Here is a 22,390-nt window from a genome sequence, read left to right as displayed (position 1 = left end):
TGGATCAAAGTGCTTAGTCTCCTTAAAATACTGAATCTAACCCTTATCAGAAGATCAGTTTTGGGTGGAGGAAGGGGAAAGAAGTTTGCTGGAAAAAAAAAAAAAAAAAGAACCTTTTTAGTAAGGTGTTGTTTGCTTTTTGGCGCAGACGTTAGTGATAAGCAGTAGTGGGATCCGAAGCTTGTTTGATTGTCTTTGACAAAGACGTCTCTGGTTTCCAGTTAAGCAGCAACCTAATCAGCTTATACTCTTGTGCAAAACTGGTTTTTATTTAGTACAATGTATGAAGTTAAACCCGAGGAATAAGGAAAGTTGAAAAACTGCATTAAGCACGCTATTGAAACATACTTATGAGTCTTTTCTAATTCCTAGGAGGACACCACAAAAATTTGGCTCTAGCCGATGTAAAAGAAAAAAATTTTAAACCCACGCTGATCAGTCCTGGACATTTAGAGGACTTTTTGCCTTTACTTTTTAAATTTGAGCAAAGAAGCTTTTAAAAACAACATGGCAGACGTGGATCCAGATACATTGCTGGAATGGCTACAGATGGGACAGGGAGATGAAAGGGACATGCAACTAATAGCCCTTGAACAGCTATGCATGCTGCTTTTGATGTCTGACAACGTGGATCGTTGTTTTGAAACGTAAGTACATCCCTTCATCATCTTCCTTTGGGGTTGCTGTAGGGACATCTACATAACATGTTTTCAACCATTTGCTGATTTCAGTTTGTGTAGAATTTTGTTTAGTGAGTTTTAAAACTATCTTTTAAAAAGTTCTTGCAGTTTTCCATTTACACTTTCCTGAGAAATAAAAATTGGTAGGTGAACTAACTGTAGTAATGATAATTGTGATGACACAAATGCATGTTTATTGGATGAATAGGAATTAGGGAATACTGATTTTAACCCATAGCTTGATTGATTCAATTTCAAAACATGTTATGAGCTGGGAGAATACAAATACTTCTTTAAAGGTGGCTATTTCTGTATCAAGTAATTGGCTTAAATTGACATGAAAATGCAGATGATAATGAACATTTGTTCCCAATTGCCCTTTCTTCATTGGTGTTAAGTCTTAGGACCCTGTACCTTTTTTTTGGGTGGGGGGGGCAGTGCCACATGGCTTGTGGGATCTTAGTTCCCCCCCAGGGACTGAACCCAGGCTACTGCAGTGAAAGTGCTGAGTCCTAACCACTGGACCTTCAGGGAATTCCCTGTACTTTGTTAAGCAAATCATTGCTTTGTAAATTTCAGTTTGGAGAGGGTATAAATTGGATGTTAACCATATAGCATACTTTCCGGAATAATAGAAACAGACTCTGATGTTTGGAGCGTTTAAGCAGTTTTATTCAGAGGTTGTGTAGAATTTGTGCAAAAATGCAAAGGAATCAGTACTAGACTGGCCATTAATGCCATGTTTTTCCTCTTATGTGATACTTACCCAGTTAGATTAACTGTTCTTCTGAATGCTGAACACGTTTGGTTTTCATTGTTTATTTTACATTTATATTTACAATTTTGAATTCCGGTGATAAGTAAATGAAAACTCAGATGCTTCTATATTTGTTCTAATGCCGTTTTGAAGTAATTAGTAGAAAATGTTTGAGATGTTGACATAAAATTTGGTATAATTATCTTAATTTCTTTGAGGTGAGAATAAAGGCTGAATTACTAAATTGACAAAGCATTTTTAATCATCTTCATTTTTGAATGATTAATGAAGATGAATTAATAAATAGTTAATAATTCTTAGTTGTAAATCCCATTGAGACAGTACTATTATGATAAAAATCCTTATGAACAAAGTTCCCAAATCACAGTCTGTTAGTGACTCCTTTATTTCAAGTAGTTATTGTTATTGGCAAACTTTGAGAACATAATAATTTTGCTGCTCTGTTAACGCTTGTTTTGGTCAGATTCATAGAAAAGTGAAATAGGTTTTTGAACATTCATAGATTTCATTAGAGGGTTTTCATTGACCTGAGAATTATTTTTGGTATTTTAAAAAGTAAGTCATACCTACCAGTCAAATCAACTATCATGTCTTCCATTAAGTAGTAACATATAGTAGAGGTGTTTGTAATGGCATTTTTTAGAAGTGTTATTATATTGAAACAATTTTAAAGGAAATTTTAATTTATTTAAAAAAATTTTTACTTTATAAATTTATTTATTTTATTTTTGACTGCGTCGGGTCTTCGTTGCTGTGCATGGGCTTTCTCAGGTTGTGGAGAGCGGGGGCTACTCTTCATTGCATGGAGGTACCATGGATGATTCAGGTTACAATGGATGATGATGCCGTTCAGTGAGAGAGAACACTGGAAGAGGACCATGTTTTTGTTTTTTGGGTTTTTTTGGCCACGCCTCATGGCTTGTGGGATCTTAGTTCCCCAACCAGGGATTGAACCTGGGCCCCTGAAGTGAAAGCGCCAAGTCCTAACCACTGGACTGCCAAGGAACTCCCATGTTTTGAGGGGCTGAGATCATGAGTGTGGTTGTGGCTAGATTCTCATATCTGCTTTGCATTTATTGTGTTGCATTATGTTGCTTTGACTGAAATATATGAAAAAAAAACTCATCCCCCCCATAGATGTAGCTGGAAAAGGGAGGAATGTTGTAATGATTTTTTGTGTGTAATTATGGATATTCATCTTTGATATCATACGAAACTGAGGGGGGGAGTGTAGTTTCTTTTTTTTTTAATTAATTTTTATTGGAGTATAGTTGCTTTACAATGTTGTGTTAGTTTCTGCTGTACAGCAGAGTGAGTCAGCTATACGTCCACTCCTTTTTGGATTTCCTTCCCATTTGGGTCACCACAGAGCATTGAGTAGAGTTCCCTGTGCTCTACAGTAGTTTCTCATTAGCTATCTATTTTATGCATAGTAGTGTATAGGCAAGTGATAGTTTCTGAAGGGTTAGTTATAATGTGGGTTCTGAAATATCAGTGAACTTGTCATACTCTTGTACATTAAAATCTGTTGGTCTCTCTGGTACTTCGAATGGGTTGGTTTTTTAAAAAATATTTATTCTTTTGGCTGTGCCAGGTCTTAGTTGTGGCACGCAGGATCTTTAGTTGCGGCATGTGGGATCTAGTTCCCTGACCAGGGATTGAACCCAGGCCCCCTGCATTGGGAGCACGGAGCCTTAGCCACTGGACTACCAGGGAGGTCCCTGAGTGGGTTTTTTTAAACCCATGTTTAAGTTTGAAAGATCATGCACTGGTCATGTGAAAAGTATTGGTCTACTGAGTTATACAGATATTCCTAATGTTGCCATATGTCATCCTACAGTATCACAAACTCACATTTGTTATTGCGACTACTAATCTCATCAGAAAGGTCTTTAAATATTGAGAAGCTCTGTCAAGCTCCTGGTGGCAGGTACAAGTTGTGATTTTTGCTTGAAAGCTTGAATGTTATCATTGGCAACAAATACTGTCAGTTGTTTTTCCTTGAAGTGAAAGGCTTACTTGGTTAATTTTTGAGAAAATGTTTGCCAGATATCCAAGTCTGAATAACCACAATTTGCCTGAAGTTCTTTCAAGTAAAAATGATGTTGCATGAAAAAAAGTGGCTAGTTCAGCTCTCCAACAGTTGTACAAGTACTCTTCCTGTGCAGAAGTGCTTTATGCTTACTTTCCATTTCCTTAAGTAGGATATTAAAAAGATATGTATTCAAGGGTTGAGGTTTAGTAAAATAAATAATTTTTCCCCCCATGCTAGAGCTTGGCAGTGAAGAATACCATACCATTACTAGTGGTACAGTTTAGTGCCGCTGCCTTGATTCATGCTAAAGCACCATCAGTTTTATCCACCATTGCTTTTGCATCATTAGTGCACGTCAACGCGGGGAAGAGAGGGATTAAAGAAGAGAAAGAACAATTATGTTGCATACTCGTGAGAAGTCAAGTAGGGTGAAGACTAAAAGGTGTCCTTTGGATTTAGCAACATTTCCAAGATCATTGATCTTTTTTCTTTTTAATAAATTTATTTGTTTTATTTATTTGTGGCTGCGTTGGGTCTTCATTGCTGCGCGCAGGCTTTCTCTAGTTGCGGTGAGCGGGGGCCACTCTTTGTTGCAGTGTGCGGGCTTCTCATTGCGGTGGCTTCTCTTGTTGCGGAGCACAGGCTCTAGAGTGCAGACTCAGTAGTTGTGGTGTACGGGCTTAGTTGCACCGCGGCATGTGGGATCTTCCCGGACCAGGGCTTGAACCTGTGTCCCCTGCATCGGCAAGTGGATTCTTAACCACTGTGCCACCAGGGAAGTCCCAAGATCATTGATCTTAATGAGAGCTGAGTGGAGTGGCTTGAGGGCCAGATCTGAATGAGTTGAAGAAAGAAATGGAGACAGGGAGTATGGAAAAATTTTTGAGAAGTTGTATTGGAATGGGAGTGTGGGGCTTTTTCTTTTAGAGGTCAGAGAGTTAGTAGAGAAAAAAAAAGTTAGGAGAGAGTGGATAATTCATAGTATAAGGATTCTGAGAAACTGGGAGTAATGTGCATAATGTGAATCACGTGGGGATCTTGTTAACATTGCAGATTCTGATTCAGTTGGTATGGTGTGGTGCCTGATACTCTGCATTCCTAGTATGCTCTCAGATAATGCTGAAGTTGTTGGTTGGAAAATCTCACCTTGAGTATTAAAGCTTTGGTCCACTGGTGGAGAGATAGATTTAAGGTAGTGTGTTCCTTGTTGTAACACAGAAAAGAGGAAGATGTTTTAGGTTTTTGTTTGTTTGTTTGTTTTTTTGTGGTACGCAGGCCTCTCACTGTGGTGGCCTCTCCTGTTGCGGAGCACAGGCTCCAGACGCACAGGCTCAGCGGCCATGGCTCACGGGCGCAGCCGCTCCGCGGCATGTGGGATCTTCCCGGACTGGGGCACGAACCCGTGTCCTCTGCATCGGCAGGCAGACTCTCGACCACTGCGCCACCAGGGAAGCCCGATGTTTTAGGTTTGATGGTAAAAAGTTGAAGGGATTTCTGTCTGATGACGTCTGTTTTCTCCCTGAAGTAGGAGATTGAAAACAATGGTAATATCTAGGATTGGTATGGGGAGATGATTATGTTCATGCAGTGCTTGTAGCTTCATAGCAGATATCACTGCCTATAAGCTAACTATGCACAGAGTTCCAGTCTTAAAATATTTTTATGGTCTTTTTTTCCCCAGCTTTATCGAGGTATAATTGACTATAGTCTAAAAATACTGATTTGACTGTATTATTCCTCTTTACAAAATCTTTTGTGTTCTTTACCTAGTGAATAAAATTTAAATGCCTTCAAATACCTCTGCTGCATCTCATGCATACATACTATTACTTTTGTTTTTCCATTGCTAACATATTGCTGTTGTACAGTAGCTAACATCCAGATATTGAAGAAATTCTTTATATTGTGCCTGTTTTCCATAGTCCTTAAAATGCTTATAGAAAGTACTTTTGGAGTCAAACTGGTTGAGGAGTCTCCTGGAGGAAGGGCATCGTGTTCTTCTCTAAAGGAGAAACAGTGATCGCATCGATATGTATTGATGTTTTTTCTACCCACTTGCATTAATGTACCTGCCTTTTCCATATTTTCTTCTACCCAGTGGCAGAGTAATAGGGAAGTGAAATTACTTTTTTTTATCAGTCCTGCAGCCGAGCCTTCCCTGCACAGAGAATGCTCATTGTATCAAACACATATAATCCTGAAAAGTTAGATAAGTGAATTTCTGTAAACAGAGCAGCTGTATATGTGCTTTTCAGTGGACAGTAGAGAGAAGTGCTGGAAGATGAGAAGCATGCTCTGTCAGTGCTCTAGGGGGCTCATAGATAATGAGCTTCAGTGAGCTTTCATTTTGTTTTCAAAGTGTCTGTCACCTTAAAAATGTAAAAAACAAAACACTCTTCTAGTTTACAGCAATATATATGTATACTTTGCATAGTATTTGTTGACCATGTCATTAGATCTTTTAATTCCTCAGAGCCCAGCACTGTTATTCTCATCTTTGTATCCTACCCCCAACACTTAGCACAGTGCTTGGCACCAAAAGGCATTCAGTAAGGGGCTTCCCTGGTGGTCGAGTAGTTAAGACTCCACGCTTCCACTGCAGGGGACACGGTAGGTTCGATCCCTGGTTGGAGAACTAAGATCCCACATGCCGCAGAGTGTGGCCAAAAAACCCAAAAACAAACGAACAAAACAAAAGGCATTCAACAAATAAATATTTGTTGAACGAATTGTCAGTTTTGTGTGTGTATTTTAATTGGAGAAAAACAAGCCTACATATTGGAATTTGACTTACTCCTTTTTCTTTGAGAGGGAAGGCTGTAATTTTTAACTGTATGCCAAGAGTTATTGTAAGTTAAGCAGTACAGAGTCAAGGCTGGGGGCAGGGGCAAGAATGGAATAAAAGATAAAATGGATCAAAAGATGTTATTTATTATCTTCAAGAAACAAAATTTATTAATCTTTTACAGTTAAAATTTTTAGTGTTTTTCTTTTTTTAGTAAATGAAGTGCTCAATTTAGTGACTATATTCAGTAAAATATCACCACGATAGATAACTTCCTTTATCTAAAAGAAGTTAAATTTCTTTATATTGTAAATCTTCTGAAATCTTGGTCCAAGTCATATAGTCTGGAAAAAGCATATGGTAGTAATAGTATAGAAACGATTACAGTTCCTAAGAGAAATTCTTTCTCTTTGTAACCTCATGAAACTTTTTTTGCTCTTGTTTTAAGTTACTTATCTGTTTCCATTAGGGAAAGATTCTTTCATCATTGCAGGTAGCATTTTGGAAACTATTGCTTAAATTGGATTCATCTGAACATTCTACTAAATCTCATTTGTGTGGTTGACTGATCTGACAGTTCTGTAGAGATTGAGTGATCTTAAAGTTTCCTAATTAGGACACCTTTGGGTCTATAAATTGGTATTATAGTATAGTACTGGGTTTAATATGTAAAAATAATTTCTACCTATGATGTAAGAGGTAAATATTTAGCAAGTTTAAAAGTTTTAATAATCCTTTAATTGTGATGCATCTATTTGTGCCATAGATTTGTTCTTTTAGCACTATTCAGGGAGGACTGTGATTATTATATGTATGCTATTTAATTTTGTCTTAAATTTAAATTACATTTGGATTTTGGCAAACGGATACAGTTGTGTAACTACCGCCACAACTAAAATTAAGAACAGTTCCATCATTCCCCAAAATTCTCTAGAGTTCTCCCTTTGAAGTTAAACCCTCCCCCAACCCCAGTGCCTGGCAACCAGTGGTCTTTTCTCTGTTGCTATAGTTTTGACTTTTCCAGAATGTCATATAAATGGAATGATATAAACAGCGTGTAGCCTTTTGAGTTTTCTTGTAGTATATTACATTTGAGAGTCATCTATATATGTATAACAGTAATTGCTAAGTAGTATTTCATTTTATGGATGTACCACAGATGGTTTATCCATTCACCTCTTGAAAGACATTTGGGTTTTTCTAGTTTTGGTGATTATAACCAAAGTTGCTATAAACGTTAGCATACAGATTTCTGTGTAAATTTGAGTTTTTATTTCTTCTGAAGTTCTTACAGATAAATCTGACAAGATGTAGAAACCGATGAACTGATTGCAAAATTCATTTGAAAATGCAAAGGACCTAGCTAACCAAAACATTGGAGGACTAATACTACTGTATTTCAGTTCTTACTATGCAGCTGCAGTAGTCAAAACAGTGTAGTATTGGTATAAAGGTAAATGGATCAATGAAATAGAATAGAGAGTTCAGAAATAGACTCATACCTAGACAACTTATTTCAACAAAGGTGCAATGACAGTTAAGTGGAAAAAGGATATTTTTTTATGCTGCTGGAACAACTTGGTATCTATATGCAAAAAAGAAAAAAATTAACCTTTACCTATACCCCACACCATATACAAAAATAAGTTCAAAAGGAATCATAGACCTAAACATAAAACCTAAAACTATAAAACCTCTAGAAGAAAACATAAGAGAAATCCTTTGTGACCCCAGGTTAAGCAGATATTCTTAAATAAACACCAAAAGCACAATCCGTAAGAGAATAAATTGATGTGTTTGAGGGGATTTTTTTAAATTAATTTATTTATTTAAAAAATTTATTTTTGGCTGCATTGGGTCTTCATTGCCACGTGCGGGCTTTCTCTAGTTGCAGCGAGTGGGGGCCACTGTTCGTGGCGGTACACGGGCTTCTCGTTGCAGTGGCTTCTCCTGTTGCAGAGCATGGGCTCTAGGCGCATGGGCTTCAGTAGTTGTGGCATGCGGGCTTAGTAGTTGTGGCTCACAGGCTCTAGAGCGCAGGCTCAGTAGTTGTGGCACACGGGCTTAGTTGCTCCGCAGCATGTGGGATCTTCCAGGACGAGGAATCGAACCTGTGTCCCCTGCATTGGCAGGTGGATTCTTAACCACTGTGCTACCAGGGAAGTCTGTGTTTGAAAGTTTGTACTAAATTCAATTTCTGTGATAGAGGACTGCTCAAGTTACTTAATTTTTCTTGAGTGAATTGTAGTATGTCTTTCAAGGAATTGGTCTATTTAATATAAATTAAAATTTATGGGCATAATGTTGTTTGTAGTATGCTTTTTTATCCTTTGAATGTTTATATGGTCTGCAGTGATAATTCTCTTTTTCTTTTTTTTTCACACACACACACAAACACACACACACACACACACACTGTGTTTTATCTTTACAAGAGCTAAATAAACTGACAACAAGCATTGTAAATGGATGACCACAACAAAAGCAACAGTGATTGCAATTACCAAACACGAAACACACTCATACTATGTCATAATATTGACATTCAGTCCAGTAATCCTCCACTGTAACAACTCCTTTACTTTGCAGTGAAAATTGATTTGTATATTTTTTGCCTCTGAGTCCTTGTGGGATTTTTTTTTCTTTTATTCAAACAGAAAGCCACAAAAATTATAATCATCCTCATCAGTTCACTCAGTCCCATGTAATTAATTTTTTTTTATCTTGATCTTTTGTTAGCACTTCTATGAATTCATCAGTTTTCCATTAGAGTTCTGAAAATGCTTATCCATTCAGTTCAGCAGTATAGTCAGTTACCAGAAACTTGTACTTGTCAGAGTCTTTTCCATGAATTCCTTGAAGATGAAACCCTTTTATAGGAACATTTTTGCAAAAGCATCAGAGTACACCCAGAACTGTCTGTAAATGATAATTCTCTTTTTCATCCTGATATTGGTAATTTTTATATTTTGGTCAATCTGGCTAGAGATTTATCAATTTTATTAATTTTTTCAAAGAATCGGCTTTTAGTTTCATTCCTTTTTTCTATTTTTCTGTTTTAAGTTTCATTGATTTCTGCTCTTTATTATTCCCTTCTGGGTTGATTTGGGGTTTAATTTGCTCTTTTTTTCTAGTTTCTTAGGTAGAAGCTGAGATTTGAGACCCTTTCTAATATAAATTTAATACTATAAATTTTTCTTTTATGTTTTCATTGATGTTCTATATTCATTTTCACTTGGTTCAAAATACTTTAAAATTTTCATTGAAACTTTCTTTTTTACCCTTGGGTTATATAGAAGTATGTTGCTTAATTTTCAAATATTTGGGGATTTCCCAGATATTTTTGTGTTATTATTGTGGTCAGAGGACACACTTAATATTATTTCAGTTATTTTAGATTTATTAAGGTTTTTTTATGGCCCACAGTATGGTCTATTTTTGGTAAATGGACCATATGTACTTGAGAGGAATATATATTCTTCTGTTGTTGGGTAGAATGTTCTACAAGTGTCAAATTAGGTCAAGTTGATTGACAGTGTTGTTCAGTCTATATCCTTGTTGATTTTCCGTCTGTTTTATAGGTTACTGAGAGAGGCGTGTTGAAGTCTCCAAGTATAGTTATCGATTTATCTATTTAGCTTCATTTCTCTCCATTTTTGCTTCATGTATTTTGAAGCCCTGTTAGATGTCTTAAGATTGTTAAGTTTTCTTGTTAAAGTGACCCTTCTATCGTTACGTAATGTCCCTATTTATATCTGATAATTTTCCTTGTTCTGAAGTGTACTTTGACATAAATATAGCTACCCCAGCTTTTCTTTTTTCTTTTTTTTTTGCGGTATGCGGGCCTCTCACTGTTGTGGCCTCTCCCGTTGTGGAGCACAGGTTCCAGACATGCAGGCTCAGCAGCCATGGCTCATGGGCCTAGCTGCTCCGTGGCATGCGGGATCTTCCCAGACCAGGGCACGAACCCATGTCCCCTGCATCGGCAGGTGGACTCTCAACCACTGCGCCACCAGGGAAGCCCCCAGCTTTTCTTTTGATAGTGTTTGTTTGCTATATCTTTTTCCACTTTTTTGTTTTAACCCGTCTGTAGTGTGAGTTTCTTGTGGACAGTATGCAGTTGGCTTGTGTTTTTTAATCCAGCCTGACAATCTTTGTTTCTAATTGGTGAGTTTAGACCACTTACATTTAATGTAGTTTTTGGTATGTTTACATATGTGTCTAACATTTTATTTGGCTTTTTTGTTGTTCTGTTTCTTTTTTTGTGTCTTTGTTTTTTCTTTCCTGCCTTTTGAATTACTTGAATATTTTTGTAGCATTCTATTTTAATTTACCTATAGTTTTTTTTGACTCTGTCTCTTTGTATTTTTTAGTGGTTGCTTTAGGGATTGCAGTTAACTCAGAGTTAACGTTTAACCATTTAAAGTGAAATGATGAAGGCTTACAACTATGTAGATTCCTTTATCCCTGTGTTACAGTTGTCATATGTATTGTCTACATATGTTGAAAACCTCAAGAGACAATGTTGTAATTTTTGCTTTCAGCAGTTTAATAGGGGGAAAATAATCTATTATATTTACCCAGATATTTATCATTTCTGTTGTTCTTCCTTCATTCCTGAAGTTCCATGTATCTCTCTGGTGTCATTTCCTTTCATCTTGAAGAACTTTCTTTAGCATTTCTTTTAGGAGAAGTCTTTTGGTGGTGAGTTCTCTTAGTTTTCCTTCATCTGAGAATGTCTTTATTTTACTTTCATGCTGTGAAGATATTTTTGCTGGATATAGAATTGTGTAGTGCCAGTTCTTTTCAGCATTTTAAAGATGTTGTTCCACTATCTTCTGGCTTTTATGGTTTCTGATGAGAAATCTGCATTCATTCTAATCTTTGTTTCTTTGTGTTGTTTTTCTTCTTTCTGCTTTCAAGATCTTTTTTTCTCTACCTTTGATTTTTTGCAGTTTGATTGTGATTTGTCTGTACATGGTTGTCTTTGAATTTGTCTTATTTCAGGTTTAATGAGCTTCTTAAATCTGTATGTCTTTCACCAAATACAGAAAGTTCCTTCAAATCTGTATTCTATACCAATTTTTTTCTCATTCTGGGACTCCAGTGGCACAAATGTTACTTTTTGATATGCTCCCTCAGATCCCTAAGAATCTGTTCCCCTTTTTCCCCCCAGTTTTTTTCCCTGTGTTCTTCAGACTGAATAATTTTTGTCGATCTGTTTTCAGATTCACAAACTCTTTATCTGTCATCTTCATTCTGCTCTTGAGCCCATCCAGTGAAGTATTCTTTTCCCCACAAACTGTTTTTTCATTTCTAAAATTTTCAGTTGATTCCTTTCATACTTTGTATTTTTCTTTTGAAGACTTCTGTTTCCAATCATTTCAAGAATGTTCACATTCAGGAATGTTCGTGGAGTATAGTTATAATAGCTGATTTAGAGTCCTCTCTGATAATTTTAACAACTAGGTTGTCTCAGGCTTATATGTGTTGACTGTCTTCTTTCTTGAATTGGATAGATCATATTGTATTGATTTTTTGTGTGTTTCAGGTTGTTTTGGATTTTATCCAAGACATTTGGAATATTATATTGTGAGACTCTGGGTTTTATAAAAACCCTCTGGAGAATGTTGATTTTGTTGTTTTCTTTTGCATGCAGTCAACCTGGTTAAATTTAGACTGCAAGCTCTGTCTTGCTCTCTGTGGGTGGTGGTTCCAATGTCAGTGGTTTCAAAGCCTTTGTTATGGTGTTTGGGTCTACTTTGTGCATGTGTCACTCAGTTTAGTCTGGGACTTGGGTGGTGGATTATGTCATAGTGCAGTTGTCAAAGTGTTTGCTATTGTTTTTTATCTTTGTCTTCCATATATTCAGAGGTGGGCTCAGAACTTGTGTCAGGGATCATTTTTCTAGCTCCTTTTTCTCTGAGATTTCCCCCACATCTTTCAGCTACCAGGAACCCTTTTTACTAGCGTTCTAGCTAGAAAACTGGGGATCTCTTGAAGTTTTAACCACATTTCCCCCACTCCCCACCCATTCTTCAACCCCCTTGTGCTGTCATATACTTTCTGGGACTGGGACTGCCCTCAGTGTGAAAGTAGTAAGAGAAAAGACAGAAAAAAAAATAACATGATTCCTTTCATGCTCTTTTGGCTATAGGGGCTCCTTTTCTTAGTTCCCAGTTCTCCCAGGGCCTTAGATGCTTGTGCCACCTCTACTGCACTGTGCATGTATCACTCAGAGTTTTGTTTGGGGCTTTCACCTGGGTCTGGCCTTGAGGCCAGACTGGGAGGAAGATACCCCAGGAATTTCTCTTCATACCCTCTGGCTCACAGAGGCCCCTTTTCTTGGTCCTCTCAGAGTTCTTTTGTATCCCCCTGCTACATGTTTTCGGGAGTTGGCCTGTCCAGGGATCAAAGCTGAAAAAGAAAGGAGGAAAGGAAAAATGCCCTTGAAACTCATTTCCAACATGGGTCATTATGTTTTGACTTCCTTCCCCAATCCATCTGCTGTTGTCTAGCTTACTTCGGTTAACAGATTTTAAGTTTATTTTGGGGAGTTATGAAATAGGTTTGTTTCAGAAATTTAGAAAAGTCAGAAATCTAGAGAATGAAAATTATAATTGCACCATCTAGAAATAAGCCATTTTAACTTTTTGCTCTAGTTTCTTTGCATATTTTTATGTGATAAACACCAAAATGGATATATTTTTCCCTTTTTCTTTCTTTAATTTATTTATTTATTTTCGGCTGTATTGGGTCTTCATTGCTGTGTGTGGGCTTTCTCTAGTTGTGGCAAGCGGGACTACTCTTTGCTGTGGTGCACGGGCTTCTCATTGCAGTGGCTTCTCTTGTTGCAGAGCACGGGCTCTAGGCGTGTGGGCTTCAGTAGTTGTATCACGCGGGCTCAGTAGTTGTGTCACATGGGCTTAGTTGCTCCACGGCATGTGGAATCTTCCCGGACCAGGGCTCAAACCTGTGTCCCCAGCATTGGCAGGTGATTCTTAACTACTGCACCACCAGGGAAGTCCCCCTTTTCTTTATGTATTTGTATCATTAGTTCTTAGTAAACAGCTTTTAAAAACCTGCATAATCTGCCATACGGATGTGTCATATGCTTAATTATACCCTTGTTATTAGATATATAGGTTATGCAACAATGAGCATCTTTGTACATGCATTTTTGCCTGATGGTATGTTTTTTTGTACTGCTGACTTCAAAATTACATGTAAGAGGAAACCAAAGTTTGCTTATCTGTTTGGATTAATAATATTTAATTGTTTTTAGAAGCCTGACAAAATATGTTCATATATAATTACCTTCTCATGAGTAATTTCAAAGTGGAACTGCTATTGGTAGCAGACCTTGTGGTTTTTGATTGTTTTGAACTTTACAGTTGATTGCAGGAGAATGTAATTGAAGATAATGTTACAAGTTTTTATTCCCTGGAGGATTGAAGGAGTAGGTTAGTGAATTTTTTTTAATAAATTTATTTATGTATGTATTTATTTATTTTTGGCTGCGTTGGGTCGTCATTGCTGCACGTGGGCGTTCTTTAGTTGCGTTGAGCGGGGGCTGCTCTTCTTTTGGTGTGCAGGCTTCTCATGGCGGTGGCTTCTCGTTGCGGAGCACGGGCTCTAGGTGCGTGGGCTTCAGTGGTTGTGGCTCATTGGCTCTAGAATGCAGGCTCAGTAGTTGTGGCGCACGGGCTTAGTTGCTCCGCGGCATGTGGGATCTTCCCGGACCAGGGCTCCAACCCATGTCCCCTGCATTGGCAGGCAGGTTCTTAACCACTGCACCACCAGGGAAGCCCCTGATTTTTATCTTTTAAGAGAAATCGGAATGGAAATTTTATAAGTTTATTTTATTTATTTTTGGCTGCGTTGGGTCTTTGTTGCTGCATGCGAGCTTTCTCTAGTTGCAGTGAGTGGGGGCTACTCTTCGTTGCAGCGCCCGGGCTTCTCATTGCAGTGGCTTCTCTTGTTGTGGAGCATGGGCTCTAGGCACGCGGGCTTCAGTAGTTGTGGCTCGTGGGCTCTGAGTGCAGGCTCAGTAGTTGTGGTACACGGGCTTATCTGCTCTGCAGCGTGTGGGATCTTCCTGGACCAGGGCTCAAACCCGTGTCCTTTGCATTGCCAGGCAGACTCTCAACCACTGTTCCAGCAGGGAAGTCCCCCAGAATGGAAATTTTAAAATAATGTTAATATATTCCCAGTTTGGTAGTTTAATTAATTTATTTTGTATCTGCCTTAAGTACATGTTCATACAGAAATAAAGTCTGTATTGGAAATACAGAAATAAAATGTGAGTGTTGAATTTGGGGGGGAGTTATTTATGACTTTTGCTGTTCTAATCAGAGATTTTGTATATCCTGAAGTATTTGTCTATGTATACGTATACATCTTTAGATTATTTTTGTTTTCTTGGTGGAGGTTTGAATATTCTGTGTTTCATTTTTAAAGTTTATTAAATTCTCTCATAGCCAGCCAAATTTTATGAAATAAAGTTTTAAAAAAGTATTTATCAATTTAGCACAAATGTAAAGGTAATATCATTTTTAGTGGCCTAGGAGTGGGGTAATAGATACTCTAAAATGCTTCTGATGGGAGTATACAGTGGTATAGCCTCTTTAGAAGTCAGTTCGATAATATCTGTCAAACCAAAAAATGTACTCACAGAAATACTTCTGAAGGGATTTCCCTGGTGGTGCAGTGGTTAAGGATCCGCCTGCCAATGCAGGGGACATGGGTTCAAGCCCTGCTCCGGGAAGATCCCGCATGCTGCAGAGCAACTAAGCCTGTGTGCCACAACTACTGAGCTTGTGCTCTAGAGCCCGCGAGTCACAACTATTGAGCCCGCGTGCCACAACTACTGAAGCCTGCGTGCCTAGAGCCCCTGCTCCACAACAAAGAGAAGCCACCAAAATGAGAAGCCTGCACACCGCAACAAAGAGTAGCCCCCACTCGCCGCAGCTAGAGAAAGCCCACACGTAGCAGTGAAGACCCAATGCAGCCAAATAAATTAAATTTAAATAAATAAATAAATAAAGAAAAGAAATACTCAAAATCTTTCCTTCATAAATACTGGTACAGATGTGCAAAGATATACTCCTAATATTGTTCACTGCAGGACTGCTTCAAGTAGTAAAAAAACTGGAAACCATCTAAATGGTTAACAGTGTATGGCTATTCATTATATTGGCTATTATGTAGACATTAGAAAGATTGAACTAGACCTATTCATATTAATGTGGGAAGGTGGTCACAACATATTGATTAAAGAAACGAGCAAGTTATAGGATGGTATTTGTAGTGTGATCCTACTTGTAAATAACAAAAGCTTGATGACCAGGCACTGGAATCATCTGATGACTTGTTCTCTCACATACACTTGAATACTGGCTTTTAGTTGCAGTTGTTAGAACATCTACTGGCCTTGCCATGTGGCTAATTGAGCTTCCTTACAGCATGGTGGTTGTGTTCTAAGAGCAAGAGTCCTAAGAGAATCCAGTAGAATTGAGTTTATGTTAGAAGTCACAAAGTGATAACTTTCACTGTAATCATAAACCTGCCTGGAAACGTAAACCCTCTCAGTAGAAAGAATATCAAAGTCACCTTGTAAAAAAGAATTTATGGATATGTGGGATGGGAAATAATGTGGATATCGTTAGAAAATACAATCTGCCACAGTATATAATTCTTCAAGCCTCCATCCTTTGCATATACTCTTCTCCTTACTTAGAAGACAGGAGCTTGTCTGCTTGGCAAACTTCTACCCTATGGTTTATGGAGCATCTTTTATGTGCTAAACACTATATTTTATATATTTTATCCCAAGTTCTTGCAATAACTCTTCAAGGCAGAGAATACCTTGATTTAACTCAAACTTCTTCCTTTTTTTGTGAGGTCTTCCTTTCCCCAAATCCCCTGAGCTGAGCTTTCCGTCTCACACCTTTTTTTTTTAATTGAAGTATAGTTGATGTGCAATATTACAAAATTTATAAGTGTACAACATAGGGATTCACAATTTTAAAGGTTACACTCAATTTATAGTTACTATAAAATATTGGCTATATTCCCTGTGCTGTACAGTATAGCCTTGTAGCTTATTTATGTTACACATCGTAGTTTGTACCTCTTAATCCCCTATCCCTATCTTGCCCCTTCCCCCTTCCTTCTCCCAACTGGTAACTACTAATTTGTTCTCTATATCTGTGAGTCTCTTTCTTTTTTGTTAGATTTACTAGTTTGTTTTATTTTTTAGATTCCACGTATAAGTGGTATAATACAGTATTTGTGTTTCTCTGACTTATTTCACTTAGCATAATACCCTGCAAGTCCATCCATTTTATTACAAATGGCAAAATTTCATTCTTTTCTTATGGTGAGTAGTATTCCATTGTGTGCGTGTGTGTGTGTGTGTGTGTGTGTGTGTGTGTGTATTACATGTTCTTTATCCTTTCTTCTCTTGATGGACACTTCAGTTGCTTCTATATCTTGGCAGTTGTAAATAATGCTGCTGTGAACGTTGGGCCACATGTATCTTTTCAAATTACTTTTTTTGTTTTTGTTTTGCATATATACCCAGGTGTGGAAATTGCTGGGTTACATGGTAGTTCTATTTTTAGATTTTTGAGAAACCTTTATACTGTTTTCCACAGTGACTGCACCAATTTACATTCCTACCAACAATGTTCAAGGGTCCCCTTTTCTCCACATCCTCATCAACATTTGTTATTTGTGTTCTTTTTGATGATAGCCATTCTGACAGGTGTGAGGTGGTATCTCATTGTTGTTGACTAGCATTTCTCTGATGATTAATGATGTTGAGCGTCTTGTCATGTGCCTGTTGACCATCTACATGTCCTCTTTGGAAAAATGTCTATTCAGGTCTTCTGCCCATATTTTTAATCAGGTTGGAGTTTTTTGTTTTTTTTTTTTTTATTTTTTATTAGTTTTGGCTGCGTTGTGTCTTCATTGCTGCCCATGGGCTTTCTCTAATTGCAGCGAGCAGGGGCTTCTCTTGCTGTGGAGCACGTGCTCTAGGCGTGCAGTCTTCAGTAGTTGCAGCATGCAGGCTTCATTAGTTGTGGCTTTCTGGCTCTAGAGCACAGGCTCAGTAGTTGTGGCACTCGGGCTTAGTTGCTCCGAGGCATGTGGGATCTTCCCCAATCAGGGTCGAATCCATGTCCCCTGCATTAGCAGGCAGATCCTTAACCACTGTGCCACCAGGGAAGTCCCAGTCAGGTTGGTTTTTATTTGGATGTTGAGTTGTATGAGCTGTTTATATATTTTGGATATTAAGCTCCCCCCCCAAAAAAACTTTTAATGAAACTCCTTCTTTCAGGTTTTTATTACAGCACTTATTATATTTATTTTTACTTACTTAAATTATATTTCTCTCTATTAAACTGAATTTTTTGAAACTGGGATTATTTTCATGTATTCATTTATCAAATATTTGAGTGTCCGCTAGATAACAAGTACTGGACTTGGTTGTAGGAGAACAGAGATAGATAAGGTACAGACCTTGCTATCAAGTAGCTCATGTTTTCATGGATGAGACAGATAAATGGGAAAATATAGTTTGACAGATGCTTCTGATAGATGGGTTTCACTGAATGTTCTGAAACCACCCAAGAGGAACATAACTGAGAATGCGTGGTGAGGTTTGTCTAAGGCAGGCTTCCAAGAGGAGGTACTCTCTGACCTGAGTGTTCCTAACATTTTTTACATTTAATTTTAAAAGTTTCCTTGAAAAAGGAATACAAGTGAAAAAGAGGAGAAGGGGCTAAATGTTTCTTGCAGAGGGGACCTGTTCAAGGCCACGAGGATCTGGAAAGTCTAGTGAGAGATTCTAGTTGGAATTTAATTAAGATATTAAACAGATTTAGGAGGTAGAACCATCAAGATTAGGTGTTGATTTTTGTATTTTAGAAACAGGAGTTTGGAAGAATTTTATGATTTTTACTTGAGTGGTTGGATGGCAGGTTAGAGAATAAATAGTATGGTTTTTGGTAGGGAAACTTTGTTTAGTTTTGGCAGGTTGTGTTTGATGGTTCATGAAACATCTCTAGGTATGACAGATGAGTAAAGGAGGCAGTTGGGTCTGTAATTCTGGGCTTCAAGAGAGCAGTTTAGACTAGAGTCTAGATTTGGTGTTTTGCTTTCTATGAGAAATGAGAGATAAAAGTGGATTCACTTTTTTGTGTTGTGGGAAGGTGTGGGGCAGGGGAAGGAGACCTAATGGGGGTTGGTCTAGGATGAAGGCATGTGTGTGGAGGGGTGGAGACATATTAGTGAGGGGTTGGGCATGGGGGTGGAGAGGCAGATCAGTAGGGGAGCTGATGGAATTCTTTTTTGTTTGGTTTCTCTTTCCATAAGCAAAAAAGTTCTTACTTTTTCTTGGTATCATTCATTCAACAAATAAAACTTGAGTATCTTCCCATACGCAGAGAACCCTGTTGGGTGCTGTGTGAAATACATCTCTGTTCCTGAGGAACTTACAGATTTTTAGGAGAGAGTTACAGTGGACAACAAAAAATGAAATATAAATATAAATTGTCAAAGTAAATTAAGACAAAAAACAGGAGTCCTGTTTTGAGTAGTTAGTAAAGGTAAGCCTGAAGCTGAGGAGGTAACATTTAGGCTGACAGAAGGATGACAAAAAACCGGCCATGGGAAGAGTTGGGGGAAAAGCATTTTAGGCAGAGGGATCAGCACACACATTAGCATCTTTATGTATCTTTATCTTTCTGTCAGTCTGTTGAAAACCATGAGTTCATACCAGTACCCCCAGTTCCAATCTAACACCACAGGGTTCATTCTAGTTTTCTCTTTTCTGTGTTTCCAACTCCAGTCCAGTGAGATATCTGGCTCCCATTATCCTCAATATATTTATTAATTTGATCACTTCCCTTGTCTGTGTCAGTTGCCCATTACTGGGGCATTCCCCTTCATAGATGCCCTCTTTATGTTGCTCATGCTCTTACACCTTATTCCAGACTGATCTTCTCCCTCTAGAAATACTTTCCTCAACACTAGTGCTAAACCTATCTCTTAATGTGAATGTCTAAGTGGCTATTTCAGTAGTTCAGACAAGAGTTTGAAGTTAGCTTAGATTACGTTTGTAAAAGATGTGGAGAGAAGTGGACAGACTTACGATATATTTTAGAGGGAAAATTGGTGGGATTTAACTAATGGATTGGATGTGTAATGTGAGGAAAATGGGGGGGAAAACTGAGGATGATTCTCAGGTTTCTGGATTGTTGTGATATTTACAAAGGCAGTGGTTTGGAGGTGGAGGCACATTGGTTTTGAATATGCTCATTTTACGATGCCTGTGATAATTCTAAATGGAGATAGTGATAGTGATTTAGTTGGTCTGGGGTAGAGATAACATTTTGGGAGTTTTTATGGTATGTGGATGAGATTTATAGCTATGGTGTATGAACAAAGGGAATAGATGAGATGAGATAGAGAAGAGAAGGGAGTTTAGGACTGAGGCTAGAATGGAAAACTAAGGGAGTCATTAAGCCAAGAGAAAATTGAAGAAAAGGTGTGAGATACTCATTGCAGACACTGGAAGAAATGTAGCAGAATTATTGGGCATTGTGTTTATTTAATATTGGTGATCACAGATTTATAATGAGTTTTCTTGATTATGTAAATTAGTTTCTTAGTTAATCTCTGTTGACATGGATACAGACCTGGGGAAGTTGTGGCTGTGGTTGTAGTCCAGGACGAAGGGCAAGGAACGCGAGGGTCTTGTTCCTAGAAGATAGGCAAGTGCTTCCTGAATAGCCATGAAGCTCAAGTTGAATTTAAAGGCCCAGTTGAAGTATCTATCAACACAGGGTTTCTTTGAAAATGATTCTAGGAAATTGTTACTAACCAACAAGTGAAAAGACAGTTTTATGGTCTTATAAATGTTTATATCACAGTGACTGTCTTAAAGCAGGTTATCCAGCAGAGTATGTTAAGCAACAACACTTGTTAGTAATTTGTTTTAGTTGCAATATGAACTTTCAAGTAATATAACTATAGTTCTTTCAATTATTCTGTACTTTTCAGAATTCATTAATTACTATTGATGTGTTTTTCTCTACTTTTTTTGCTCAATTTATAGTTAATTTGTATTGTTGAGATTTTTGTAAATTGCTTTGGTTCTAAATTGAAAAATTAGTGAATATGCCTAAAATACCTTCTCATGGTTTTAAAAGTAACTCAAGAGCTAGAAAAACAAAAATTTTTTCCTGTCTAATAGCCAAAAGTTACAACAGATGTTTTGTACCATACCTTTAAAAAGTTCACAAAGCAGGTTTTCATTATACCTGACATAAAATAAGCTCTTTTAAAATATGTATGCAGGATATTTTTATTTTTCTCTTAGAAATAAAATTGATCACAGTTAACAGCTGAGATCCTATGTTTAGAACTTCTTTCTTTGTGGTTTTTTTTTTTTTTTCATTGGCCCCTTAGCCATACTTGTTCAGGAGATTCATCACATTTTAGGGAACACAGCAGGGATCATAGTTATTCCCCAAATAAGCAGATACCACATTTCCCCATGAATTATAGATAGTTATACTGAACATTTCTCTTAGATTTTGTGTTTTGATGTCCAGTTTTTGTACTGTATAAGATAGATGGATATTTTCTTATTTTTAATATAAATCATATGGTAGATCCATTCTTGTCTTTTGATGTGAGGACTGTCAACTTCAAAATTTTGTTCTTTTTTCAAAAGCTACTGTTTTCTAAGGCAAAAAACGTTATTTTTAAGAGTGTGTTTTTCCTCAGTAGTATTAACACTTTTACAATCTTATCTCTTTGGTTTACTAACATATTGCCAATGTAGAGAGCAGCAAAAATGCTTTAAGATTCTGATATGCTTGTCAGTCTTCTGATCTTACCTGAGAACTATCAGACTATCTCCATAACCCAATCTTAAAGCATTTCCTCCTCAGAAAATTTATAGTGACTATGTGACCTAGGTTGCCAGTGATGCTGGCTAATAAAAACCACCTGTGTTTAATCAGTGACTGGTCAGTCACTGAATGCAAGAGGTCTTCTAAAATCTTTGATAATATTCCTGCCGCTGGACCCCTTAAGTGAACATCATTCAAGCAGATAATAAAGGTTAGAGTTACTTTGACGTTCATACATTACAGATATTTTTTAAAAGCTACTGAAGATATGTGCACACTAAAAATTGGAGGAAAAATAATTCCACCGAAACGTTGAGAGTCCAGCAAGCCCTCTGTATCCCTCCACGTATCCTCTGTATCTGTACCATTTAATATAAGGAACTTGAGCATCCACAGATTTTGGTATCCACAGGGGGCCCTGAAATCTTTCCTCCTTGAACACTGAGGGATGACTGTAGTGCCTTTTGTGTTATCTGTAGCTCATTTGAAGTTTAGTCTGTGCAGATAAGTTAAAGTATTTGATGACATATAACTGAGATCTCTACTAAATTAAATTATGCTCTTTTATAATTTAAGTGTTGATAAAATATTGATTAAAAAATGCAAAATGTTCTTTTGATAAAACTGTCATGCAGGTTTATATAGCAGGTATTAGCTATTCATAGGAGGGAAAGGGAGCTAACGTTAATTAGTTTAATATGGTGCCAAGGTACTGAGCTAAGTGTTTAATGTATATAATTTCATTTAATCTTCATAACATCCATGTAAAGTAGATATTGTTTAGATACTATCTTTACTTTACAAATCAGGACCAGAAATGCTACATAGCTGTTGTTCTATGTATTACTCTGGTCTGTTAAACCCCAAATCAGCATTTGTTCCCATACAACATGAATTGAACAATGTCCCTGGCATTCAGGAACTCTTAATGTAAGTAAGGAAATAAAATGATACATTAAACAATGTGGGAACTGTTTTTACGAGGCTTTAGGAACATGTGAAAATACCACCTGACTATTTGGGGAGGTTAGGGAAGGTTTTACAGAGTTGATGTTTGAGCTGAGCTTAGTATTGAATAGCAATTTTTTTTGAACATGGTTTCATGTTAATTCTACTTTAAACTGTTTACAACTTTATATTTTCAGCAATGATGAAATTAGCCTGTGATTATTATTATGGAAGCAA

The 22,390-nt window shown here is 37.4% G+C and overlaps 1 protein-coding gene across 3 annotated transcripts in view; it reads left to right on the top strand.

Moving 5' to 3' along the window:
• HECTD1 (HECT domain E3 ubiquitin protein ligase 1) overlaps positions 1-22,390 on the top strand; it is a 90,289-nt gene that overhangs the window by 1,209 nt on the left and 66,690 nt on the right. For all 3 annotated transcript variants that reach the window (XM_029239649.1, XM_029239648.1, XM_029239647.1), the window contains exon 2: positions 373-647. In XM_029239649.1, the coding sequence (XP_029095482.1) occupies positions 508-647 (140 nt within the window). In that variant the 5' untranslated portion in view covers positions 373-507. The remainder of the gene's footprint in view (positions 1-372; positions 648-22,390) is intronic.

This window comes from Monodon monoceros, unplaced genomic scaffold (genome assembly GCF_005190385.1).
Source record: "Monodon monoceros isolate NGI ecotype Baffin Bay Population unplaced genomic scaffold, NGI_Narwhal_1 Super_Scaffold_21, whole genome shotgun sequence".
Lineage (NCBI taxonomy): Eukaryota > Metazoa > Chordata > Mammalia > Artiodactyla > Monodontidae > Monodon > Monodon monoceros.
The sequence above is the reverse complement of the archived record's forward strand: the minus strand, read 5'-3'. Positions and strand labels throughout refer to the sequence as shown.